Here is a 24,183-nt window from a genome sequence, read left to right on the forward strand (position 1 = left end):
GCACAGCTTTGCTCTCTGTGGTCTCCTCTGTTCAGGCGGGTTCTCTGGGGGTGGAGGCTAGGTGGCTACCACAGAAGTCACCAACCGCAAAGACAGACTTCCTTTCACAGTTAGAACTTTCCCCATTCACAGTAGGTGGCTGGGATATGCGGGTGCCCCAGCTTCAGTCCCTTGTCTACCTAAGTCTTGGTGGAGTAGGCACAGCCTTGCCCGCAAATCAGACTGAGAGCGGGGCAGAGGTCTTTCTCCAGAGGAAAAGCAGGGTGCTGTGACCGGAACGGAGATGGATGCTTGAAGGAAAACAAGAGGTATCCACTGCCAGTACCCACCTAGCCCACCAGCAGATCGGAAAATTTACCTGCACAGGTAGAAACGATGATGTATAGAAAGTACTGATTGGTACCGAGTAAGAGTTTGATAAGTGATTGCTCTTCACCGTCACGTCAGGAAGGCGATCTCCCAGGGCACTTATTTGCATGTAATGAAACTTATGCATCTTAGGGGCACGTGGGTGGATCGTTTGGTTAAGTGTCTAACTCTTTTGTTTTTTTCTTTTTGAAGGCAGCAGGGAGGGGCTCAGGGAGAGATGGCAGTGTGGAGAATCCCAAGCAGGTTCCAATACGGGGCTCACGACCGTGAGATCATGACCTGAGCTGAAATCAAGAGTCTGATGCTTAACCAACTGAGCCACCCAGGTACCCCAAGCGCCCAACTCTTGATCTCAGTTCTGGTCTTGATCTCAGGGTCATGAGTTCAGGCCCCACACTGGGCTCTGTGCTGCACGTGCACATACACACAGAGAAAAATACTAAAAGGATGCATCTGAAAATGATACAGGGTGGTCTCTGGAATTATAGGTAATTTTACTTTTCCTCTTTATTCGCATTACCTTTTAAAGATACTTAAACTATATTTTTGATTAGGGAATGCATGCACACGGTGAAACACACTAAGGATATAAAATGACACACAGTGAAAAGTCTTTCTCTTATTCTTGTCCCTCCAACTCCCTTCCTAGGAGCTGAGCAATGTTGCCATATTTTTATGTATTCTTCCAGACATATTTTATACAATTTTACTTATTTTTAACCTTTCTACAATTAACTTTTTACTTTTCTAGTAAGAAAAACTCATAGGGGCGTCTGGGTGGCTCAATCAGTTGAGCGTCTGACTCTTGATTTCAGCTTAGGCCATGATCTCATGGTTTGTGGGTTTGAGCCCTGCATTGGGCTCTGAACTGACAGTGTGGAGCCTGCTTGGGATTCTCTCTCCCTCTGTTTCTCTGCCACTCCTCCGCTTGCTTGCACTCTCTCTCTCTAAATAAATAGATAAAACTTTAAAAAAAAGAAAATTTAAAAAAAGAAAGAAAAAGATTATAAAATAATGAATACATGCCATTGTGGGTTGGTTTGTGTCCAAATTCTAACTCCCAGTATTGGTGCACGTGACCTTATTTAGAATAGATTTTTTTTTTGGAAAGGAAATCAAAAGACTTTGGGGATAAACAGGAAGATTCAAAAAGGATTTTCCATATCCTGCTGAATAACAAACATCATGTATACAGATGGTAAGTAGTGGGGGAGGAGTTTGAAAGTCGCCATGTGTGATTAGTTGGAAATACTTCCTGGGATAGCTGTAGTTTAAAGAAAAGATTTTGGGAGCAATTTTATTTGCCTATTAAAATTATTTTTTGTAAGTACAAGATAGAGGCACCTGGGGGCTCAGTTGGTTAAGTGTCCGACTTTGGCTCAGGTCATGATCTCACAGTTCATGGGTTCGAACCCCACATCGGGCTCTGTGCTGACAGCTCACAGCCTGGAGCCTGCTTCAGATTCTGTGTCTCCCTCTCTCTCTGCCCCTTCCTCACTCCTACTCTGTCTCTTTCTCTTTCAAAAATAAGTAAAATTGACAGCATTTGAAAAGAAAAGAAAAGAAAAGAAAAGAAAAGAGAACAGAACAAGGTAATATCTGGTTTAAAATTTCAAACATTACCAAAGGATATATTGCAAAAACATGTTTTGGGTTTTTTTCCCCCACACTCCTCCCCAGAGTGTTCTTCCTACAGGGTAACCAGTTTAACAGAAGGTTTGAAAATAAAGAGGAATTAAAATTTTGCGTAAGAGAGCATTTGAAAAGCATAGAATGTGCAAAATTTGAAACATGAAGATATTGCCAAGATCTCTTGTCTGTTTAGATTCTGAAAACATAATCCTTCCATCACTAGACTTGATGAGGCTTCCAAGCTTAACTGGAAAGGATCTCTGAGTGATGGGACACAAACGGAAATCGCCTTCCATAACAAGGAATTCAGACATTGGAATCAGGAGGTGGTGACTGGGCTGTAGAACTGCTCAGCATCCTAGGGAGACACGTTGACTTCTCAGAATCTTATTTTCCTCCTTCTTAAAATATTTTACTAACTGCTTGTCCTGAGACCTGAAGCAACTATTAGTGGTCAATAATTGTTACGGTGTAACTTGCCATAATGTATCACTGTGACTGTTTGCACAAAACTATTTTGTCTAAATACTTGCAGACATAAGAAAGGACTTATACACAGGATTATTGTATGTTGCTTACAACTGCAAAAAATTAAAAACAACCCAAATACACATTAGTAGAAACTGATTAAATAAATTATATATATCCATACAATGGAACATTATGTAAATAATACTATAAAAAAGAATGAGGCAGCTCTCAATGTACTTACATGGAAAGACCTCTAGGAAATATTGCTAAGAAGAAAAAGCAAGGTCTAACATAATGTATTTAATTATCCTTCCTGTGTATAAAAAACGCTGGGGAGGAGTAAGAATCTACATTCTAATTTGCTAGAATGCATAAGAAATCTCTGGAAGGATATATAAAAACCTAATAAAAGTGGTTACTCAGAGAGTTGATGGGGCAGATGGTACACAGATGGAAGTAAGACTTTCTGCTATAGTTTCTTATAGTTCAATTATGAACACTGGGAAAGTATTAGCCATTCAAAAATAAAAGAGATAATTTAACTGGACATACACTATGATTTTCGTTGGTGATGTAGCTATTCTTGCCATTATAGAGTCACTTGAATACTTAAATTTACTTATAAATGCAACCAAACTTACAAAGAGGATGCAAGGGTCTGGATATATTGACAGTGACAAATGCCTATGTGAGATTTTGGAATATCATTTCTTGTACTTCCGGCACACCAAAAGATCTTTTTTACAATACTACCCTTGCAACACCATATTTCAGGGTGATGTCATGTTGCAGTGTTCTTAGTGTATGGTCATTATTGCTGCTGGAGGTGACTCCACGGAAGATGACTTAACGATCTACCATAAAGCTGCAAACACCAAGGTGTGATCAGCACTAAGCATGCCGTGTCTTTTGATGAGTGACTGGGACTATACAAAAAGTGTTGTTGCAGACTACCAGTGTTCAAACACCACCTCTGACACCAACTGGGTGTCCCACAATTCAATTCAACTCTGACACTAACTACCCAGAGTTAACACAGACCTCACAAGACCGCTTCCATTTCAGACATCGTTTGCAGCCTGTGGGTGTCCCCAAGCCTCCCGCACTTCTGCCCACCTTGCTACGAATTCCGAAATGTTATGTTCCCACTCCATCTGGGGGGACTGCAGTTCAGTTCTGGCACTAACTACCAGACTTAGCACAGATCCCACAGGAGAAAGACAAAGCCCGTGACAAGACTGTCTCCACTTGAGACGCCACCTTCGAATGTCGGAGGCCACCTGCACTTCCTACAAGCAGTTACATATGTGGGTTTTCCTTCAATCCTTTCAGGCTTTATGATTCACCAGAGCTGCTCACAGAACTCATGAAAAGTGCTATTCTTATGATTGCAGTTTTATTACAAAGAATACCGTGAGAGTTAATATTATGTTATCAACTTGACTAAGCCATGGGTGTTCAGATGTTTAGTTACACGTTATTGAGGATGTGTCTGTGAGGGTGTTTCTGGATAAGATTAATGATTAATGTGTTCATTGTTAGACTGAGTAAAGCAGATTGCTCTCCCTACTGTGAGTAGGCTCTGTAGGGAGGGAATATTTTTCCTCCTATCCTTCTTATTAATTTTTTTAATGTGTTTTTTTGAGAGAGAGAAAGAGAGGGAGAGACAGTGGGGGAGCAGCAGAGAGAGAAAGGGAGACATGGACTCTGAAGCAGGCTCCAGGCTCTGAGCTGTCAACACAGAGCCTGACATGCGACTTGAACCCACAAACTGTGAGATCGTGACCTGAGCTGAGAGGTCAGATGCTTAACCGACTGAGCCACCCAGGCACCCCTCCTTCTACCCTTCTATGTTCTTTGGCTGCTCTAATAATTGAATCGACATAGGACAGTTTAACAGGAGAAAACCAGATTTAATTTTATACGTTTGGGAAACCCATAGTAATATGAAACTCAAGGGCAGGTTGAGGAGTTGAGGCTTCTATACCATCCTGAGCGAAGGGATGAGATAGGGGCCTGGAGCTTCAAAGAAGAGGAGGTGATTCACAGGCTGATAAGAAGAACAGGTGTATAATAATTACATCCTTGATTGGCCATATGCACAAGTCCTTCAGATTAAAGTTATCTGATAATAGCTCTCTTCCTGAGCCAGCCCCCCTATCTGAAATCTTTTAGGTAGTTAATAGAGAGGTAAATGTGTTTCTTGAGTCAACTGGGTCCTCATTGCCTTCAGCTCAAAATTATTCACATGCCAAATTGGCATATTTTGGGGTCATGTCTTCTGTTCTCCCTCAGCCACATCCAATCAGTTGAAGGCCTGAACAGAACTCACGGGTGGACCCCCCATGAGTAAGAGGGAGCTCCTTCTTCCAGATTGCTTTGAACTGGGACATCGGTCTTTTCCTGCCTGCAGACTTGAACTGAAACATCAGTTCTTTTTGGGTCTGCTAGCCTTCGTGCTGGAACTTACATCATTGGCTCTCCTGTGCCTCCAGCTTGCTGACTCAGACCTTGGGACTTCTTAGCCTCCATAACCGTGTAAGCCGATTCTTTATAATGAATATCTTTCTCCCTGTATATACATCCTATTGGTTCTGTTTCCCTGGAGAACTCTGGCAAATGATACAGATAGTAACAGTCGAATGAAGAGACACATACGGCAAGGTCTGGGGAGGTGGCAGAGCAGAGCTTCCATGTCCTCCCCTCATGGAGTCTAGGCATCGTAACCTCCATTACACCAATGTGTTCACCAACTAGGAGTCTCCATGGAGTCTCATGTCCAGAGATTTTTATCAAGGTTCCATTATATTGGCATAATTGACTAAGCAATTGGACATAAGATTGAACTCAGTCTCCAGCCTCCCTTCCCTCCCCAGAGGTTGGACTGTCCCAAAGTTCCAGTCTTTGAGTCATGTAGTTGGTCTTTCTGTCGACTCTTCCCCATCCCTAAGGTATCTTAATGAGTAACCTCATTAACATAGCAAAGGCACTCCTAACGTGCTGGAAATTCCAAGAATGTTTGAAGCTCTGGGCCAAGAACTGGAAACAAAGACCAGATGTAGCCTTTATTCTATCACATTAACAGGCCCACTGTTTCCACTGAGGAGCCCTACCATGCTGAGAGCTTTTGATGATGTTATATAATAGTACATTCTGAAGGAATTTGCCAGGAAGGGGGAAAGTATCATTATATACTTCAGGTCTATGCACCTAAAATTATGTACCTTAGGTTTGAGTGCTAATATTTTTGAAAGGTATTATTAGTATGTGAAAATTGTTTTCTAGTATCTTTATTTTCACATGTCGTCTGTTCTTATCTCAGAGCTGGGAACTCCTCAGGCAAAAAAAATTTTTAATTTTCTTATTCTTTAATTTTCTTCCCTACAATATTATTTATTAATAAAAATAGTAAGAACTCAATAAATACTTGTAGAGAAAATATTAAATTAGTAATATTCACATTTTATTAATAGTACAATAGTTTTTCTAGTATAGACTGTGAGAAGTGAGATGATTCATTTTCAGAAATACCAAACAAAAGCTGTGTGGTCTAGTTAACAATAGGTTTACAACCTATTGGAAATGTCTATAACACCCCACCCCCACCCCAACAATGGAGAATGAAGTGTCCCAAACCCTTAGTTCACTTGCTGGTTCTTCTTCCCCTCTCCATTTTGTGGGCTTATTTTTGTGGGCTTTGAAATGAGCATGCACCAAAGAGCTGAAGTCCCTGTGTCACCTCAAGGAATGTATATTTGTTCCAATCAGATTACTTTTTACCTTACATGGGCTTAGGGGACTTCTGGGTAAGGCTGTAACCTCTGTAGTGCTCAGCCAATGAGGAACCAGGGGAGGGACTTGCCTCTGTAGTGCTCAGCCAATGAGGAATCAGGGGAGGGACTTGCATTCTAAGAGATAAATCGCCTGCTATAACTGTCCCCAGTGTGCCTGTCCATCACATGCTCTCGCAAGAATGTTGATTAAAGCCTCACTTCACTGTGTTCCTAGTCTCCACATGCCTTATTTCATTGGGTCAGTGGGCTTATTTCTCACATAGACCTAGACTAATTTACTCATAAGTGGCTTGGATTAACACTTGTATAATTATTTTTCTAAAATTTTAAAAAACTTTGTTTTAGAGATAGGGCACGATTTTGAGCAGGGGAGAGGGGCAGAGAGAGAGGGACAAAATCATAAGGAGGCTCCATGCTCAGTGCAGAGCCCAACACAGGGCTCGATCTCACAACCCTGGGATCATGATCTGAGCTGAAATCAGGAGTCAGACACTCAACCAACTGAACCACCCAGGCGTCCCTTTAATTTTTTATGCCCAACATGGAGCTCAAACTCACGACCCTGAGATCAAGAGTTGAATGCTCTACTGACTGAACCAGCTGGGTGCCCCAACCAACAATTGTCTAATTAAAGGCAAGATAATCTTATGGCCAGAAGTCACCAAAGGTCCGTTTAAAAAATCATGTTATTGGAAAATCATTTACAAATAGTAGACTTATTTATGTTTCTGGACACACTGCTAAGCATTCTCTGAGTGTTCACAGTGCACCTGAAATGATACCACTTAGATACTGTATGAGAAGTGTCACTATAATCATCTGCTATGTAGCACACTTTGTTTTCTACTAAAATTCTAGGGAGGTTTTCCCTTGTGAAACACAGCCAACCAGTCCTCTGATTTCCCTGATCATGACCTAGTACACAATCCTTTGATTTGCTCAACCAGGTAGAAGTGGAAGGAGTGCCCATGTTTGTGGTAATTAGAAGTTAATATAAATGTACTGGGTCCTCAGGATGCATTGTGGTGATAAGACTTTTCTGAAAAGGGTCCTATATGTAAAATCTTGTTGTCAGGTCTGGATTTCAAGTATGTTCTGCTGGTTAAAAATAAATAATTTTAAAGGAGGAAATAAAAACCTAACATAATGCAGAGAGATGGAAAACTTGATAGGAATGACTGAGTCATCTTCAATCAGTCAGGTTACTTTCCAAACCAAGATCTCCAACTATAGATTTTATCAGCTTAATTTAAATGAGAGAAGCATAGAAGCCTTGTTTATTGAAGATATTGAGGCATACTAGTCACTTAAAATTTTGACGCATAATCAAATTAATAATTTAAAGTATTTCTTCTGTATAACATACTCAGAAATTTGAGAATTTGTGGAGAATATAAATCTTGGAATGTACTATATGTTGTTAAGCTCACTGAATTATTTTATGATGACTCTATATTGGCACAGACTGCCATACCGCAGCTCTTTGTAGCAACATACAATTAAAATTTTAATATCTAATGTCAATTATATAGGCAGAGCTATGTAGGTTGTATTATCTGATCCAACTATTACATTCCTAAAAATGTATCCTGTTGTAATGGTTCAAAATAAGCAAAATGTGCTGACTAAAGACTTGTCAACAATAGTGAATATTGGAAGCAGCTGACAAATCTGAAACATTAAGAGAATGGCTTGATAATGTGATATGTATTTTAAAGCTTTTAGACTTGTATCTATGAAGACTGAATGGAAAAATATTTTTACTGGAAGTAGCAAATAATCTATGGCAATAAGAAAACATGTTTATGTGAAAGACATACAAGAACCAAAAGTGTATGTGTTAAAGTGATAAAGTTATAAATAAGTTATTACACTAGAATTATTAAGAAATATTTAATGTTGTTGTCTCTTTTCTTAAAAAAAATGGAATTTGGATATCTAGGAAATGGTTTTTTTGTCAGACCCTCCCTCTCAATGAATTCTGTGTAGCCTTAACTGAGTCAGCCCCCTACTTTGAGCATACAGAGTTCATGTTATTTCAGTAGCCATCCATTCTTCCCAGCTAAGGAACTGAAAACTTCAAAAATTACCTCTATTCCTAAGAATTCCCTTACATAGTGAGAAAACAACAACAACAAAAACAACAAGAGAGTAACAACAAAATCTGTATTATCTTGGGTTTTATCATCTCTTGTTTATTTAGGTTTAAGAATGCTTCAGATGCTGAATATGAGGAGGAAGAAGAATGGACCACTGAATTTGGACTTAACACTGTGACGATCAATCAGTATTCTATCAGATGAGAGAAGGAGAATTGAGAGTGCTATGCAGTTTAACCTTGGCATTGTGGTGAAAGTGCTTATTTTCAGGGTTCTGGGTTTGAATAATCACCTCTCAGTAGGTGGTCAAGAATGACTCTACTTTCTCCTAACAGCTTTGTCATGTGTGGACTCTTCAGAAAAAAACCTCAACATCCAAGGGTGTTTAGAATGAGCAGCAAAAATGCATAGACCTTCCTGTGGGAGTTTCCCTTAATGGAACATAGTCAGCAATAATCCCTGTCCAGATCCCAGGTGATGGATCTGATCATCGTGACTGATAATGGGTGAACGTTTATGGACTTTGGCCAGAGGTACTGCCAAGAGACAATGGGCAGGGCTGATACCCAGCTGATAAGGACAGGGAGAAAAGAGGTCCAAGTGGACTCAATGGCCAGTGAAAAGACCCTAGAATCTACGTTGTTTTAGGGACAGTGAGGAAGCCCATGGGTCGGATATAAAAGAGCAAACAGGAGAGGAGTAGTAGATGAGGGTGGGATATAATGGGTTAGGCATGGGAACAGACCATATAGAGCTTTCTAGGCCCATTTCAAGAATGCTGGCAGTGCAAGAACATAAGATCAGTAAAATGGAAGCCACCAGAGGACTTTTTAAAAAATAGACCTTTTTTTTTTCCCCCCAGCATAGGTTCACAGCAAAATTGAGTTTCCCATATACTTCCCTGCCCCTAAACACACCTAGCCTCTCCCATTATCAACATCCCCCACCAGACTGGTACATTTTTTTACAACTGATAAACCCACATTGTTACATCATAATCACCCAAAGTCCATAGTTTACATTAGGGTTTACTATTGGTGTACATTCTATAGATTTGGACAAATATGTAAATGACATGTATCCACCATTATAGTATCATACAAAGTATTTTCACTGTCTTAAAAATCCTCTGTTCTCTGTCTATTCATCCCTCCTCTTCTGTAATCTCTGGCAACCACTGATCTTTTTACTGTCTCCATGATTTTGACTTTTCCAGAATGTCATACAACATGTAGCCTCTTCAGATTGGTTTCTTTTATTTAGTATTTAAATTTTCTCCATGTCTTTTCATGATTTGATAGCTCATTTCTTTTTTAGTGCTGGACAATATTCCATTGTCTGGATGTATCATAGTTTATCCAATTCCCTAGTAAAGCACTTCTTCGTTGCATCCAAGTTTTGGCAACTATGAACAAAATTGCTGTAAATATTCACATGCAGGTCTTTGTGTGGATGTAAGTTTTCAACTCCTTTGGGTAAGTAGCAAGAAGCACAGCTGCCTATTATATGGTAAAAATATGCTTAGTTTTGTAAGAAACCACCAAACTGACTTCCAAAGGGGTCTTGCTGTTTGGCATTCCCACCAGCCATGAATGAGAGCCATGTTGTTCTACATCCTCATCAGTATTTGGTATTGTCAGTGTTCCAGATTTTTTTACCACTCTAATAGGTATATAGTGATATCTTATCATTGTTTTAATTTGCATTTCCCTGAGGGCATGTGATGTGGAGTATCTTTTCATATGCTTATTTGCTATCTGTATATCTTTTATGGTAAGATATCTGTTAAGGTCTTTCACCCATTTTTAAATTGGGTCGGTTGTTTTCTTTTTGTAGAGTTCTAGAAGTTCTTTTTATATTTTGAATAACAGTCCTTAACAGATGTGTCTTTTGCAAGTGTATCTCACAGTAGGTGGCTTGTCTTTTCATTCTCTTGATGGTGTCTTTCAAACAGCAGAAAATTTTAATGTTAATGAACTCCAGCTTGTTATTTGTTTCTTTAATGGATCATTCCTTCTGTATCATATCTAAAAAGTCATTGCCAAACCCAAGGTCATCTAAATTTTCTCCTGTTATCTTCTAGGAGTTTTATAGTGTTGCATTTTATATTTTAGTCTATGATCCATACTGAGTTAATTTCCGTGAAGGATGTACATATGTGTCTAGATTCTTTTTTTTTTTTTTTTTTTTTTGCATGTGGATATGAGTTGTTCAAGTATCATTTGTTGAAAAAACTATCTTTGTTCCAGTGTATTGCCTCTGCTATTTATCAAAGACAGTTGCCTATATTTATATAGATCTATTTCTGGGTTCTCTAGTATGTTCTATTGATGTATTTATTTATTCTTTCACCAATACAACACTATCCTGATTACTGTAGCTTAGTAGTAAGTCTTGAAGTTGAGTAGTGTCAGTTTTCCAACTGTTTTTCTCCTTTAATTTTTTGCTTTTAAATAATTAAATTTTTAATTAATTTATTTTTTTAAGTATTTATTTATTTTGAGGAAGAGCATAAGAGTAGGAGAGAGAGAGAGAGAGGAGACACAGAATTCCAAGCAGGCTCTACTCTGTCAGAGTGGAGCCTGACATGGGGCTTGAACTCACAAACTACGAGATTATTACCTGAGCCAAGATCAAGAGTTGGATGCTTAACTGACTGAGCCACACAGATGCCCCTGCTTTTATTTTTTCTTAAAGTTTATTTATTTTGAGAGAAAGAGAGTGGAAGAGAGAGAGAGAGAGAGAGAGAGAGCAGGGAGGGGCAGATAGAAAGGGAGAGGGAGAATCCCAAGCAGGTTCCACACCATCAGCACAGAGCCTGATGTGGGGCTCTATTCCATGAATTGTGAGATCATGACCTGAGTCAAAATCAAGAGCTGAACACTTAACTGACAGCCACCCAGGTGCCCTGTTTTTCCCCTTTAATATTGTGTTGGCTATTCTGTTGTTGTTTTTTTTTTTTTTTGTCTTTCCACATAAACTTTATTTTTAAAAAATGTTTATTTATTTATTTTCAGAGAGAGAGAGGCAAAGAGAGAGGGGGAGAGAGAATCCCAAGCAGGCTCTGTGCTGTCAGTGCAGAGTCTGACATGGGGCTGGATCTCACAAACCATGAGATCATGACCTGAGCCAAAACCAAGAGTTGAATGCTCAACCAACTGAGTGACCCAGGTGCCCCTTTCCACATAAACTTTAGAATCAGTTTATCCATATCCATAAAGTAACTTACTGGGATTTTGACTGAGATTGCATTGAATCTATACATGAAGTTGGGAAGAACTGACATCTTCACAATATTGAGTTTTCCTACCCTTGAACATGGAATATCTCTCCATTTATTCAGTTCTTCTTTGATTTTGTTCATCAGAGTTTTTTAAATTTACTCACATAGATCTTATGCACAGTTTGTTAGATTTATACTTGATTTAATTTTTAGGGTGCTTATGTAAATGGTATTGTGTTTTTAATTTCAAGTTCCACTTGATCATTGCTGATATTTAGGAAAATGATTGACCTCTGTACATTAACCTTTTATCCTGCAACCTTGTTAGCTTCATATTTTTTTGTTGTTTTTTTCAGATTTTCTACATAAACAATTATGTCTTTGGCAAACAGTTTGTTTCTTTCTTCTCCAATACAATGTTGAGGAGGAGTGGTGAGGAAGGGATCCTTGTCTTATTCTTGATCTTAGTAGAAAATCTTACAGCTGGTCACCATTAAGTATCAGGTCAGCTGTTGGTTTTTTGTAGATATTCTTTATCAAGTCAAGGAAGTTCCCCTCTATTCCTATTTTACTTAGAGTTTTTATCATGAATGATTGTTGAATTTTATCAAATGCTTTTCTGCATCTATTGATATGATCATATGCTTTTCCTTTTAGCCTGTTCATGTGATTGATTACTTTCATTGAATTTTGAATATTGAAATAGCTTTGCATTCCTGGGATAAATCCCACTTAGTTATTGTGTAATTCTTTTTATACATGGTTGGATTCTTTGCTAAAATTTTGCATTTATATTAAAGAGACATATTGGTTTGTAGTTTTCTTCTCTTGTAATGTCTTTATCTGGTTTTGGTGTTAGGATAATGCTGGCCTCATAGAATGAAATAAGAAGTATTCCCTCCATTCTATCTTCTGAAAGAGATTGTAGAGAATTGGTATAAATTGTTTCTTAAATGTTTTTTTTTTTTAATTTTTTAATGTTTATTTATTTTTGAGACAGAGAGAGACAGAGCATGAGCAGGGCAGGGGCAGAGAGAGAGGGAGACACAGAATCCGAAGCAGGCTCCAGGCTTCAAGCTGTCAGCACAGGGCCTGATGTGGGACTCGAACCCACAAACCATGAGATCACAACCTGAGCCGAAGTTGGATGCTTAACTGACTGAGCCACCCAGGTACCCCGTTTCTTAACTGTTTGATAGAATTTACCATTGAACCCATCTGGACTTGGTGCTTTCTGTTTTGGAAGATGGATCTAGACCTCTTTATATTGTCTATTTCTTCTTCTGTGAGTTTGGCAGATTGTGTCTTTCAGGGAATTAGTTGCTGAATTTGGGGCATAGAGTTAATCTTAGTATTTTTTTTTTATTATACTTTTAATGTCCATTTCTGATAATAGTGATTTGTGTTCTCTTTCTCATTTTGTATTAGCTAGTCTGGCTAGAGGCTTATTGATTTTATTGATCTTTTCAAAGAACCAGTTTTTGGGTTTGTTGATTTTGTCTATTGATTTCTTATTTTCAATTTCATTGGTTTATGCTCTAATTTTTATTATTTATTTCTTCTGCTTACTTTGGATTTAATTTGCTCTTCTTTTTCTGGTTTCATAAGATGGGAGTTACTTAGGTTACTGAGTTTAGGTCTCTTCTTCTCTAATACATTTTTCAATGCTATAAATTTACCTCCAAGCACTGCTTTTACTGTATCCCACAAATTTTAATAAGTTGTGTTTTCATTTATTTCAAATTATTTATAGATTTATGTTGAGATTACTTCTTTGACTTGTGTTATTTAGAAGTATGTTGTTCAGTCTCCACAGATTTTGGGAATCAGTGGACACTTTTGAGCAGAGGAATAATTTAATCTGATTTATACTTTATTTATTTATTTTTTTTAACATTTATTTATTTTTGAGACAGAGAGAGACAGAGCATGAACGGGGGAGGGTCAGAGAGAGAGGGAGACACAGAATCCAAAACAAGCTCCAGGCTCTGAGCTGTCAGCCCAGAGCCCGACACGGGGCTCGAACTCACGGACCGTGAGATCATGACCCGAGCCGAAGTCGGCCGCTTAACCGACTGAGCCACCCAGGCGCCCCTGATTTATACTTTAAAATGATAACTAGCTACTATGGTAAGAATGAGCTATTTGGAGTAAGGGTAGGTAGCAGCACAGAGGTTCTTGGAATAAACCGGGTGAGAGACAATGTAGGCTTATAGCAGGGCAGGAAAAGCAGACACCATTAAGAGTGTAGCATTTCAGATATATTTGGAAGGTAAGGCCAGCAGATCTTCCAGATGGACTGAATACATGATGTAAGAGAAGGAGAAATGAAAGACTTTTTGGAGTCAAAGCATATAGACACCACTTAAAATCATGAGCTTAGATGTGATCACTAAGTGAATGTGGAGAGAAAAAAACTTCCAAGGACTGAGAACTAGCCCTCAATGGTCTGATTCATACAGAAAAGGAAAAATCAGAAAAGGAGACTCAGAAGGAATGGCCAGTGATGAAGGAGGAAGATGAGGAGTATTAACCATGTCTTATTTTCTGTATTTTTAATGTTTTTTTAAATGTTTACTCGTTTTTTTATTAAAAAATTTTTAAATGTTTTTATTTATTTTTGAGACAGAGAGAGACACAGTATGAACAGGGGATGGGCAGAGAGAGAGGGAGACACAGAATCTGAAGCAGGCTCTAGGCTCTGAGCTGTCAGCACAGAGCTCAATGCGGGGCTCAAACTCACGGACTGTGAGATCATGACCCGAGCTGAAGTCAGATGCTTAACCGACAGAGCCACCCAGGCACCCCGTAATGTTTATTCATTTTTGAGAGAGACAGAGAGACAGAGAGAGACAGAGACAGAGCATGAATGGGAAGGGGCAGAGAGACAGGGAGACCCAGAATCCAAAGCAGGCTCCAGGCTCTGAGCTGTCAGCACAGAGCCCGATGCGGGGCTTGAACTCACGAACCATGATATCATGACCTGAGCTGAAGTTGGATGCTTAACCAACTGAGCCACCCAGGTGCTCCTATTTTCTGTATTTTGATGCTTTGATATCCTTTGTCTTTGCTAGGACTTGAGGTATAGCTCCTACAGGGTTAGCCAATTCCTAAAAATGGTAAATACCTCTCTGGAGATTGTGCCTTTCAAAAGCAAACCAAGCCATCCAGAGTTTACACCTCCATCACCTCCTTTATCATGCTCTCACACTCTGGATCACTATTCCTTGCCTTAATCACTCCCGAGTGAGGGATTAATGTCCTGGAACCCACTGTTACTTAGATTAGCCAATCCTCAGCCTGCTTATCCTGCCTTTTCCATTCTTTCTTGTGGAATCCACAGTAAAGATTCTTTCCTACACTTCCCCCTCAGCTACTCTGCCTCCTAACTGACCCTGGTGCTTCCCCATGTGGCCCAAAATGGTATACCATGCCTACTTTTCCTAGGGAACTTTGAGTATAACAGATTTCTTCCTTCATGAGAGTCATTTCTGTATCTATGTGTCTTACCATATCTGATTAAAACGAATCACAGTTACCCTTAAAATACCAGGAAAGTGTGGTGAGTTTGCAGCCAAATGAAAAAATTAATCCCCAGATGACATAATAGTCAATTATGCTATCATCTACATACAGGTCAAGTAGGATGAGTGCTGGGAATTGACCATCAAATTCCATAATTGGACAGCATTTCAATATTGGAAGGCCTTTAAGGGAAAAGATAACAACAGTGGAGAAAGGTAAGCTTTGGAGCAAAGACTTTAAGTGGTTGAAATTTGTGGGGCGCCTGGGTGGCTCAGTCAGTTCAGTGTCTGACTTCAGCTCAGGTCATGATCTCATAGTCCGTGGGTTTGAGAGCCACGTCGGGCTCTGTGCTGACAGCTCAGAGCCTGGAGCCTGTTTCTGATTCTGTGTCTCTGTCTGACTCTGTCCCTCCCTCCCCCCATTCATGCTGTTTCTCTCTCTCAAACATAAACATCAAAAAAGATTTTTTTAAATAAATGGTTGAAATTTGTCCCAAACAAGGGGGAAAAAAAGCCCAGCTACAAAAGGGCAACACAGAGGAGATAGCATTACAATGTTGAGAAGAAAGAAATACTCCCAGAATGAATAATGAGGTTTTACATGTATATATGTGCATAAGTGTGTTTCAGTCACAGGTACTGAGCTTCCTACTTGTGATAAAGTCTATGAATGTATTGGTTTTTGAGGCCTCACAACTTCCTGAATCAACAAGTTAGTTGGCTTCAATTGGATCTTTTATGTTGCAGACAGAACATGTCTGCATTTTCCTTTACTGCCTCCCTAGTACAGACGAAAAGAGGCAGAGCAGTTTAATGAAGGGACAAGAAAAATTAATCAGGAAAGGATTCAGGAAAGTAGAATTTGAATTTGGCCTAAGGAAGGACAAGAAAGTGAAAGGTAGAGGAGAGAGGGGAAACCTAAGGTAGAGATACAACCATGAAAGTGGCCATTAGCACATAGCAGTAGCATACCTGGGAGAAGGTTTGACTAAAGTGCAAGGTGTCCATTGGAGAGCGATGAGAAATAATTTAGGAGACGTCAGTGGAGGCTGGAGTTTGGAAGTCTGTGAAGGCCAGGCAATGGTATTTGGGCTTGATGTCCTTGGCCTGGTTGTTAAGAGGACAGTTGTTTGCTGTGACTTCCTAAGGCAGACTTCCAGTTTTGACGACAGCACTTCTTTTTCTGCTAGGCTTAGAATTCTCCAAATAGCTCTTCAGGTAGCCATTATGAATTTATTAGAATTGACAATAAATATGAAACTCATTGCCAGCCCAGTGGGAAGCAAAAGGGGGCAAATGTAGATTTTCTCCACTAGAAAGGATAGAATAAAAGCAATGCTTGAGAAATATTGACATTTAGGATAGTTCAGCTGAGAGGCTGTTGCAATCTAGGTATGTAATATAATGCTAAGGTTGGTAGAAATTAAGAAAACAAGCTTGGGGAAAGTGTATTTAATAATTTGATGATATTAGGTTTTTTTTTTTTTTCCCCTCCACAGTGGTAAGAAATTCCAGTTGGGTTATTATGTCAGGCTCCTTTCAAAAAAAAAAAAAAATACTCCCTCAGGCTTTGTCAAATCATGGGGACTTTATATAAAGATATGGTATTAGTTTTTATTGCTGTATAACTAATTATCACAAATTCGGGGGCTTAAACACACATATTTGTTTTTTCACAGCTGGGGCATGGCCCAACTGGGTGCTCTGCATAGCTTCAATCTATGTGTCAGTTCGGGGTCTGTGGTCTCATTTCATGGCTCGACTAGGGAGGGAGCTGCCTCCAGGTGTATGTGGTTGTTAGCAGCATTCAGTTTCTTGCACGCCATCAGACTGAGGGCCTCGGTTTATTGGTGGCTATAAGCCAGAGGTGGCCCTCAGTTTCTTGACACATGGCCCTCTCAAAAGTGAAGCTTGCTTTTCCGAATCTAGCAAAGGAAAAAGCTTCCCTGTAAGATGATCATCACAATTGTATCATAATTGCATAGGTAACATTCATCATTTCACCATATTCTCTAATGATTAAAGACAAGTTCCAGTGCAGCCACTACAGAAAACAACATACAGGTTGTTCAAAAAATTAAAAATAGAACTACCATATGATTCGGCAGTCCCACTTCTGGGTACACACCCAAAGGAAATAAAATGACCGTCTTAAATAATATCTGCACTTCCATGTCCGCTGCAGCATTATTACCGGTAGCCAGTACATGTAAACAACCTAAGCGTTCATTAACAAACAAAGAAAATGCGGTGTGTATACCTACAGTGGAATACTTTTCCTCTTCACAAAAAAGAGGAAAATCCTGCTTTTTCTGATAGCACCGATGAACCTAAGGGACGCTACGCTAAATGGAATAAACCAGACACAGGAAAACATTTTGTATGATCTCAATTCTGCGTGGAGTATTGACAAAAATCATAGTAACAGAGAGTAAATGGTGATTGGCAGGGGCTGGGATGGAGGGGTAGTGGGGAAATGCTCATCAAAGGTTACAGACTTTCAGTAATAGGATGAGTAAGTTCTGTAGAGCCGGTGTGCAGCACGATGACTATAGTTAATCGTAATGTATCATACACCTGAAATTTGCTAAAAAGAGTTCATCTTAAGTGTTCTCACCACACACACACACACACACACACACACACACACAGGGGAACTATGTGGGTGATGGATTGTGGCAATCATTTCACATACATAAATATATCAAAACATCGTGTACACGTTAAATGTACAAATTTTTAATTTATCAATAACACCTCAATAAAGCTTGAAAAAAGCCATAGGTCCTGTTTAAGCTCAAGGGGATGGGCTAACACTAAGGAATGAACACCAGAAGGTGGGATCATGGGTTGTCTCAGACTACCCACCACAGACACTAAGGGAGGCAGAAACCTCATGGGAGTTGTACCTCTACTGTTGGAAGAAGAGGAACAGTTATTTTGGCAACTAGAGGGACCCAGCATGGATCTAAGGACCTGTCACCTTAATGCTTTCAAATTGCCATTAAAGGGATTCTGTGACTTTGTGTCTATGTGTCTTCTCGTATGTCATTCGTTTCTTTCTGCTTCCATCCATGGCTGTGTTTTCTGCATGTTCTTGGACAGATGGGGAGAGAGATAGCGATAGGAAGAGAGAGAGAGAGGGGAGGTGCCTGGGTGGCTCAGTTGGTTCAGAGTTTGACTCTTGATTTCAGCTCAGGTTGTGATCTTGTGGTTCATGAGGTTGAGCCCTGCATTGGGATCTGAACTAACTGTGCAGAACCTGCTTGGGATTCTGTCTCTCCCTCTCTCTGCTCCTCCCCTGCTCATGTGTGGGTGCACTCATGTGCATGCACTCTCTCTCTTAAAATAAATACATAAACTTAAAAAAAATAGAGACAGAGAGAGATGTTCATGTTTGACAAAGATGTTTGTTGTGACAGATCATCACATAGGCCAGTCTACAGAATGGACACCCTTGATTCATATATTACCCCTAGCTGGAAGGAGGTGGTTTAACTGTTGTAGCTGAGCCACTTTTGTTCAAGGAACAGTTTAGGGTGTCTTTCACTAGAGCACATGATTGGGCATTTTAAGGAGGGATTAGGAAACGACACATACCAGTTATCCAGTGGTTATATAGAAATCAAAAGCCTATAAATAGCTAACTTATCATTTATTAATACTGTCCTTCTTTCTAAAGAATGAGAATTTGTGGTAGCTTACAGAGATATATTAAATACCATGATAAGGAATAAAATAAGTGTGAAGTATGATAAGGGAGAAATAAGAACGCAAAGTGAATTGATTGGTGAGGTCAGTGCATACATTATATACCATAAACATTTATTAAAGATGTGCTACAGATTTGGTTTTGAGTTTCTTCACAGCCAGAGCCAGAGGAAAACACAAAATGCCTATAAAAATGATTCACATGGGGTGCCTGGGTGGCTCAGTAGGTTAAGCATCTGACTTCGGCTCAGGTCATGATCTCACGGTTCATGGGTTTGAGCCCCATGTCGGGCTCTGTGCTGACAGCTCAGAGCCTGGAGCCTGCTTTGGATTCTGTGTCTCCCTCTCTCTGCCCCTCCCCTACTCATGCTCTGTCTCTTTCTGTCTCAAAAATACATAAACATTAAAATTTTTTTTTTCAAAAAAATGATTTGCCTACTAGTAAAAAGAATAATTTTCTCTGATGGTGTCATCATCATAATAATGGCAACCATTTGTTGTGCACATTTAATGGGGCCAGACACTATGTTTAATGTGTCAAGTATAAATTCTAACATTACCTCCATTTCACTGGTGGGAAATTGGAGATTACAAGATTAAATGTATCTTCTAAGGTCACAAGGTGAACAAGAGGTTGGACTGAGATCTCTCTGGTTCCAAATCCATCATTTCTCCACTGCACGCTGTGGGGCTGAGTGAGCTGTGGTGGGCAGGTGATGGGGAAAACTGCACCCGTTGCTTTCCTTGGCCTTTCCTGCCTCTCCTCTGTCCTTGAGCCCTTCATGCTGCTTCCTGCCTCATGCTGGTACCCCACAAACGCCAGACTTTGCTTGCACAGCTGTTCTTTGACTGTTTCTAACACTCCAGACTACCTTTTGATTTGCTTCTTCCTTCAATTTCATTTCCATATTGATCAATGTTCTATTTGATGAGTCCATTTTTAAAAATTTGATTTTATTCTTCTTTCATTTATTTTTCTTTTCTATTTTCTTCCATTTTGGTTCCTAAGAAATTTGAGGTAATTTTTTCCCCTTCTTTTTCCTGGTTGTCATTGAGGCTTGTTGCTTTATACACTATAGCGAATAGGCAAAAATTGAGCATTTTTGTTTTCAAGTTACACAATATCTGACTTCCTCCCATGTATTGTAATTTATTCTTCAATTAACAATAGAGACGGTAGGACTGCTATTGGCTTTGCAAGTCTTGTTTACAAAATGTGAAGCAATATTTACATATTTTAAGAGTTAAACATTTCCTGAGTAAATATTTATAATTGGTCAAGTAGAATTGAATTTGGTTATTGTTTTGCTAGTCGTTAATTTTGATTCTGTTGTGAGGAGGACTATTTAATCTTGCCATTATCCATCTCTCTGGCCTAATAAGATGGTAAATATATGTCAGCAGAAGTTCATCAACATCCAAATGTAAGTGGACATTTGTGAAAAATGTATGGTAACGGTTATGCAAACAATGTTTGTAAGAATAGTTAACAGAATAAGCAGGGTGAATGTTATTAGTTTCCTATTGCCGCACAACAAATTGTCCCAAAACTTAGTGGCTTAAAACAGCAAACATTTGTTATCTTATTTTCTGTGGGTCAGGAATCTGGGCATGCCTTAGCAGAGAGGCAATGAAGGTGTTGGCCAGAACTACCGTATCATCTAAAAGACTTGACCAGGGCAAAGTCTGCTTTCAAGTTCACCCCCATGTTTGTCAACAGAATTCAGTTCTTCACGGCTGTTGAACTGTGGGCCTTACTTCCTCCAAGGCTGTTTGTCAGAAGCCGATATCAGTTCCTTGCTACCTGGGCTTCTCTGTAGGGTGGTCCTCTGTGTGGGAGCTGGCTACCTTTGGGGGAAGCAAGAATGAGTGCTGCAGGTGGAATCTAGTCTTTCTAAAACATAATCTCCAAAGTGATATCCCAGCACTTCTGTCGTATTTTATTCTTTGAAAGCCAGTTAGTAAACCCACAAAAGGCAAGGGGATTATAAAAAACAAGGGCATGAACACCAGGAGGGGATCATTGGGAGCCATCCTGGAGGTTTGCCTACCACAGAGAGTGAAACTAACACTAACTTAATGCTGCCTAGCATCACTTCATATTAGAGGACAGAACTGGGACTGACGAGGAAGAAAAAGCAGCTGGCACTCCAAGTTCAAAAACTAAGAATAGGGTCTTTCTCTTCCCAAAGTTTCAGAACATGTACTAGATGGGGTAAACAAGTATGTGGGATGGAAAGAACTAAGGACCACTAAAAGTAAAAACTTCAGACACCCACTACTATAGCAGAATCAGCATTTACTCTTAGGCCCAGCATTTTAAGGGCAACCAGGAATGAAAAGAACATTGACTTGGGAATCAGACTTCATCAGAATTCCAGCTTTCTTGTAACTACTGGTAGATTCACATTCTTAGGAAAGTCATTTAAGTTCTTTGGGGTTTATTTTCATTTCCTATAAAATGGGGATGATAGTATGAAATATTACTACCTATATTTGTGAGGCAGGTATTTAGAGCCATGATAGTTACACAATACTAGATGGCAACATAGTTCTACTGTGCCGCTATACTGAAAACTAAGGATGCAAAATCTTTGTTTTTTGAAACACATGGTGCTTTCTAACTACTTACAAATTTTATTTTATACGCTTTTGAAATCACTTTTCAGACTTAGACAAATATTTTAATGTTTCACTACCATGCATTATCTCAAAAGTATGAATGATATAAATTCATTTAATTCCAAGGGGTTCTTTCGATTTTTTTGTCCAACCCCTCTGAATCATTTTTAAACACAGAATTGCCAATGCCCTATTTAGTTACGACTTAATTTTTTTTTTTTTACACTTATTTTTGAGAGACAGGGGTAGGGGGAGTGGGGCTTGAACTCACAAAACGTGAGGCCATGTCCTGAGCCGAAGTTGGAGGCTTAACCAACTGAGCCACCCAGGCGCCCCTAGTTATGACTTTTAATAGTATACTTCACTTAATTCAATATCAAAATAAATAGTTTCAATATTTAGTCAATATAAAACATTGTTTATGTTCTCTCTCTCTCTCTATATATATATTGGCTAACATATTAAGGTTTTCCAAACCTGCGCGGTCTTCCTTACAGCACATCACCTACGAACTATTAGGACACATGCCTGCCGTATTTGGGACTGAAGCCTCGCTGCACATGTCTTTTAATAAATTATTAAAAAAAAATTTTTTTTTTTCCCCTCCCTTCACAGAACATGCCTTTAAAAAAAATATTTCCCGTTGTCTTTTTGCTCTACATTATGGTGACCGCCACAACTCGGTCTCCTAATGAACTTTAAGTTTTGCTTTGAATCCACGTATAACCTTAGGAAGACATCCAGACCACAGCAAGGCCCCGTACGCCCTTGGGCTAGGTGGCTAGAGCTTGAGCCGACGGGGGCGGAGCCTATGGTGACGTAGGCCGGGAAGCCGCGGGGCGGGGGGCGGGGCGGCGCGCTCCCGGAAGTGGCGCGTTACGTCGCTGTGCGTGCAGGCGGCTGCGTCGGGCTGCAGGAGAAGATGGCGGTCTCCACAGGTCGGTTCCCGGGCTGGGCTGCCTACTTTCCCACTCCAACCCGGCTCTGCCCCTCCGCCTGCTGCTGGCGGCCGGGCACTGATCGTGTGGGAGAATCCAGAGTGCGCCTTCTCGGACACCGTGCTGCCCGTGGAGCGAAGCCCGGGAGCTGGGAGGGTCCGGGCGGGTCGGGCGCCGGCGCCGAGGGCCCGGGGCGGCCGTCGGGGGTGGCGGGTCGTGCTTGCGCGTCGGCCGCGCGCCCGCGAGCTGGGGGCGGGGTGGCTCCGGCGCGGGCGCACACGCAGGGGCTAGCGGGTGCGGGTCAGCTCGCTGAGCGGAGGGCAGTGTGGGAGGGAGGAGAGGAGGCCCAAGGTGGGCAGTGTCAACCTCGGGCACGGAAGGGTTTCGGGTAAGGGGCGTCCTGGATCGAGGGGGGGTCCCGTTCTGTTGGACTTGCCTTTATATGGGTGGAGGAGGAGAGGACTAAGAAGAGGACTGTTGCTGTTTGTAATAAGGGAGAAATGATGATCATTCTTACCTGGCTGAATACGTGTTATTTTTATTCATTTAAGGGCAAAAGTGTAGTGCAAGAAAAATAAAACCATAGAGCAAGAAAACGCCAATTTAAGAAGTGGTTTGTTTCTTAGACTGTTCAACTCCTCTCTCGTACTGAGTACAGTGTTTGGTTTCCAACGAGCACAGACTTTGAAGTTAAATATTAATACTGAGATTTTCGAAACTTGACCATTTTACAATATGTTAAAATGAAAATGTTAAGTTTTACTACTTAACGTCTGATCTTTCATTTCTCCTAATTATAATTGAAACCAGGCTATAGAACAGTGTGATTTAATATTTCATGCCATCATTGCATAACAAAACAAAATTTTAAATGTATATGTGCTAAAAAGTGGAAGGTTGCAGTATATGTTATTGCAATTTGTAAGGTCATACCCTGGGATACATTCAATATACATTTTAATGGAAAGTTATGTCTTTTAAGTCTAATCTTTAATGTGTACAGGTGTCATAGGTGATAGGATCTTTACCAGTTTTAGCGTTGGGGAGTATTTCGGCATACTTGAGGTGTTAGCGAACTAGTAAAAACAAGGATTATTTTAAAAATGAGATTTTAGTGTTACAACTTTATTGTACTTGCTGTCGGAAATCCAGCGTGCTTGCGAATGGGGCCATATCCCTCTTGTTGTGCTTGGTACTATGGGTTCTTGAAAATTTAGTAATAAAATGGTACATTTTAATTTGATAGTTTTCATTTTGTGGATTGCATTGTTTATTTAAACATGTTTCCCCCCCCTAACATTATACATATGAGAGTGTGGAGATATTTTGAAAAGAACAAATATTAGTTGTTAGTAGTGGCAGATACTTTTCGTTATCCACTTTCAGTTATCTTTTAAAGAAGTCGAATATAAGTTATAAAGATGTTGCTGATTGTTGGCACATTTCCTTATACATTGGAAGCCTGTATTTTCTAGTTTATATTTCATCATCACAATTGTTATATTTTCATCCTGTTTTCAGATTTATGAAATATGATACCTTAGCATAACTAATAAGGATGTATTTTAGGCACTTGAGGTTTTTTCAGTGAAATTTATTTTGAAACTATTGCTAAAAACTTGTCTTGGTCAATTTCAGTATTCTGTTTATTCATTTTGTATGCCTTACATAATTCACAGTATTGTTGAACTGAGAGGAAGACGAGTGCAGAAGCAGCTTTGGACTTTTTAAATTATACTTTCTTTTAGCTATACTTTTGTATTCTTTGTGGGGAAATAGTACCTGTATATTTGTGAAATA

General features: G+C 39.8%; 1 protein-coding gene across 3 annotated transcripts in view; it reads left to right on the top strand.

Moving 5' to 3' along the window:
- The first annotated feature begins 22,264 nt into the window (after positions 1-22,264).
- Positions 22,265-24,183, top strand: part of UBE2V2 (ubiquitin conjugating enzyme E2 V2) — a 62,602-nt gene continuing 60,683 nt past the window's right edge. For 2 of the 3 annotated variants that reach the window (XR_014136549.1, XM_078441694.2), the window contains exon 1: positions 22,265-22,383. Coding sequence is in view for 1 of the 3 variants with exons in the window: in XM_078441694.2 (XP_078297820.1) it covers positions 22,368-22,383 (16 nt within the window). In the remaining 2 variants the exon portion in view is untranslated. Of the gene's footprint in view, positions 22,384-22,646; positions 22,772-24,183 lie in introns of those variants that run through there. The other variant, XM_081792218.1, reaches the window with a different exon arrangement.

Source organism: Panthera onca, chromosome F2, assembly GCF_046562875.1.
Source record: "Panthera onca isolate mPanOnc1 chromosome F2, mPanOnc1 haplotype 2, whole genome shotgun sequence".
In the NCBI taxonomy this organism is placed as follows: domain Eukaryota; kingdom Metazoa; phylum Chordata; class Mammalia; order Carnivora; family Felidae; genus Panthera; species Panthera onca.